Source organism: Cyprinodon variegatus, unplaced genomic scaffold (assembly GCF_000732505.1).
Source record: "Cyprinodon variegatus isolate N-32 unplaced genomic scaffold, C_variegatus-1.0 Scaffold94, whole genome shotgun sequence".
NCBI classification, from domain to species: Eukaryota; Metazoa; Chordata; class Actinopteri; order Cyprinodontiformes; family Cyprinodontidae; genus Cyprinodon; species Cyprinodon variegatus.
The window spans coordinates 1,283,349-1,287,407 of NW_015150547.1; the positions used below are offsets into that span (position 1 = coordinate 1,283,349).

The 4,059-nt window shown below is 39.8% G+C and overlaps 1 protein-coding gene across 1 annotated transcript in view; it reads right to left on the minus strand.

The window, feature by feature from the left end:
* pcyox1l (prenylcysteine oxidase 1 like) overlaps positions 1-4,059 on the minus strand; it is a 12,854-nt gene that overhangs the window by 6,799 nt on the left and 1,996 nt on the right. Inside the window, exons 2-3 of the mRNA XM_015373875.1 lie at positions 3,248-3,454; positions 2,956-3,130 (exon numbers count right to left, since the gene is read on the minus strand). Of these exons, the coding sequence (XP_015229361.1) occupies positions 2,956-3,130; positions 3,248-3,454 (382 nt within the window). The remainder of the gene's footprint in view (positions 1-2,955; positions 3,131-3,247; positions 3,455-4,059) is intronic.

The following is a 4,059-nucleotide window of genomic DNA, read 5'->3' on the forward strand; positions in this document are numbered from 1 at the left end:
TTCACTGTGAGGTTAGGTACCGTATTTTCGCGACTATAAGGCGCATATAAAAGTCTTTTTTTCCCCTCAAAATGTGCGGCGCGCCCTATGTGTGTTACTACGGACGTTGTTGAGACCGCCATGAGAACGTTAAAGGGGGAAGTGTGGGCGTGGACTGTAAATAAAAGAATTGCTGTTATTCCGGGAGGTCTGACAAAGGAACTTCAACCGCTCGACATCGGTGTGAACCGGCCGTTTTAAGTAAGGCTGCGAGCGGCGTGGGAGCAATGGATGACCGACGGAGACCACAGTTTCACGAAAAGTGGAAGGCAGCGCCGGGCAAGTTACGCCACAGTTTGCGGATGGATTGTTGATGCTTGGACTAACGTGTCTGCTGGCACGGCATCATTTCCGAGGAGCCGCACGGCACGGAAAGTGACTCTGACAGCGAAGAAGGGGAAAATGGCATGTCTGATTTAGTACAGCTGTTTAATTCAGAAACAAAGGATGATGACTTTGATGGGTTTAATACTTTGTAATTAAATATGCAGTAGAGGTATTTAAACATAGTAGAGGATATGTACCGGTATATTAAAACCCGCGCCCTATAATGCGGTGCACCTTATGTGTGTGTTAAATACAGTAATGGCACACATAACTGAGACTGCACCTTTTAGTACGGTGCGCCTTATGGTCGTGAAAATACGGTAATCTTTCAAAACAGACATCAAGCCAAGAGAAGTTCTCTCTTATTAATTCAATGTGTCTGTACTCCTTCTCTCTGCTGCTTTTTCATTATCATCATCATCATCATCATCATCGTTATCATTTATTTCTGTTCATCAGCTTCCTAAATGGTGCTAAACAGATGTTTTAATGGATTTAAGAGGTCCTCGTGTTCAAAGTGTAACACTGAGTTCAGACTTTACAGAGATTAAGGCTGTGGATATTTCAGGCACAGCAAAAAAAGACCACAATAGAGACGCAGTTGTCAAATGTACCAAAATGTTTCATAAAGAAGAGGAATGAAAAAAGAGAACAAAAAAGTAAAGATCTGAAAAGGAGGTTGGATTGGCTTCAAAATCACTGAAACTTGTTACTTGTCACAAGAAAATTAGGAATAAAAAAGCTCAAACAAGTTCATTATTAATAAATCTTTATGCAAACACTTCCTGTATATATACACAGCAATACAAGCTTTGCAAACGTTTTTGAAAGCATCAGCTATTTTGAGAGATAGAAGGAAAATAACAGCTGGTTTCAACATCTCAAAAAATATATAATAATAGTCTGAAATGCTATTTGCATCTCCCCCCACCCACCCACACATTTTTAGCAAACAATTTATGAAACCAGATTTTATCATAATAACAGCTGCAAAGGCACTTGCTGTACGGGTTTTTCAGTTTTATGGTCGGCTGGATATTGACAAATCTAGAAACGGTATTGAAAGCTCTTATTTGCATTTCTGCCGGTAGCTTTTTAGAGGACACAACTAAGAGGTGTCATGTCATCAGATTTTCCTCATCTGATCACATCCGGTCACCATTCCCCTCATGGCTGATGCTCTTCTCGTCCAAACTGTCCTTGCATCTGGACATCCGTATCTTAGTAGATTTGCAGTTGTGCCATCCCCTTAATTATAGGACGGTAGATTGGACATCATGCAACAAAGGTTGGGACAGTGTCTTCTTATCCGGTGTAAAACTAGCAGTTATTTTTTCCTCTAACTCGGTGATTCCCAACCAGGGGGTACTCGTACCCCTAGTGGAATGCAAGGTGTACATGAAAATATGTTATTTTTATGTAGTAAAATAAAATAGGTCTGGGGTCTGTTTTGCTTTCTGAGGAGCAAATTGAAATATTAAACAAGTTTTTTACTAAACAAATTTAATCTGAGTTCACCTTCAGCTTTGAGTCTCATCCAAACCAAGCAGAGGAACAGACTGGATGTAGAGAACAGCCGTTTTCACACCGAGCTATCGGACCTCATCAAAGCAAGTTCAGGTGTCTTGATGAAAACAAATAAAACTAAGTCAGTCTGACTATAACTTTTGTTCACAATTCATCAAGTTTAAATTATAAAGGAGTTACTTAGAGGAGCTCCAGTTTTATAAATATAGGTTTATAATAGGATGTTATTTTGTATTTATTTCGATTCCTCACCAATTTCCAGGTAACATATTAATGTTGTTTTTTATTTGCGATGGAAAGAATAAAATGTCTAAAAATTAAATGCTCAAATTAAAAGATAAAGTAAACTGTTTTTAATTTTATAATCACTTATTGTACGTCCCACTTTTTTTTTTTTTTTTTTCATCAGTAGGGCTCGAGGCAGTTTAGTTGTAGCTCGGTTCTCAGATAACAAAGAGCGCATGAGCAGACCGCGTCATCTCCTTACAGTCAGCCTCCATATTCATGAAATTTCAGACATTCATACCATTACTAGCTTCTCTACCGTGCCACACGATTTAAAGTGATGATTCTGCTTAGCAGCGAGATGAACCTCAACGTCTGTCGTTGTTTCCTGCATCTGAAAGCCCTGATTAGATTATCGTTTGCCGTATCCACTTCCCAAAAGCCGACTCTGTCAAGTAAATTCACCAAAGGCTGCCTTTTTCGCCTGACTCTCTACAAACTTCCTGAATGTTACGAGCGCCACCATGTTGATTTGCTTGTTTACCTCTAGAGAGCAGTAATACCGTGGATCGTCACTAGGAGGCGAGGTACCGTGCTAGCATGATGTGTAAATGACCGTAATGAACCAAGCTCTGCACTATTAACTGATTCAGGCTCGCATGGATCGGTTTTCGGAGGGTAGTGTAAATTGGACTATTAGACCTTCTTATTTCCTGTTCATGTCAGACTAAAATTAAAGAACTCACCAAACTAATGTCTCTGGTTTCTCTGAGTTTGACCTAGAAAGAAGAAACTCAGAATACACAATAAAGAGTAAAATTCAAATGTCCGTCATACCTCATAAATTTCTCCATAATTTCCTCCACCCACATCTGCAGCCGTATGAAGCTGATCCCGTAGCGCCACCACAGGCGGAATAGGTCCAACAGGTACCAGTCGGTCTCCTCCAAAATCACCTCTTCGCCGTTAAAAACCGCCGTCTTTCCCGCTACATTCCGGCGATATTTTAAACCTTTCAGCAACAAACATAGAAATGGATGAGCGGCGGAATCAAAGGGGAGATAAGAAGACAGGAGTAGAATTTTTACAAAAACTACTTCCTCCATTCCTACCTCTTGTCTAAACTCACCCAGCTGTTTGACAAACTCCTGCATGTGCAAGTTAAGGGAGTGAATGATGGAGCCTCCAGACTCGTATTCATTGTTGTTGACCGTCACGGTGGCCAGACGGCCTCCGACCTCGCCCTTCTCGAAGACGTCCACCTGAACCTCCGGGCCGAAGTGTTGTCGAAGGAAATGGGCCGTGGCGCTGCCTCCTATCCCTGCTCCAACCACAGCTGGAGAGCACAGAAGAAAAAAAATAATAAAAGACCTTTTAGAACCTTAAAATTGAGTCCATTTTGCTCAATAAATATCAGCATAGACCGTGAATAGAAGGAAATATACTCACAGTATCTGCTATATTTAAAAAAACAAAAACAAAGATGGTTTTAATGATAACTTTATTGAGACCTTTAATTGTTACGACGCTGTGAAATAGTTCAAATCACCGATCAGATTTTTGGTCACACTTAAATGTTTCAGATCAAACTACTGACAAAGTCTCATTTTATGAAATCTAACCTGTAAAACCCTAAAAACTAGTTCGGCCACGGCTGTGGGACAGTATTTTTTGTTATGACATAAAGTTTTCTTTTCTTGTATCAGCATGGGCCGTCCTAGACAGGGGTCATCTTATTTCAAGAGGTTAATATGTCATTACCTTATTCAAGGGCAACAATACTCATTCCTCTGACAGAGGATCTTATTTACCTGCTCAGTTTAATGGCAAATAGCATTAATTTAAGACAATTTTACTTTCTAATATCAGTTTTTGCAGTGTAATATGAAAATTATTTCTTCTAATGATATGTGCTATTTTTAGTCGAATTGATTACTGCAA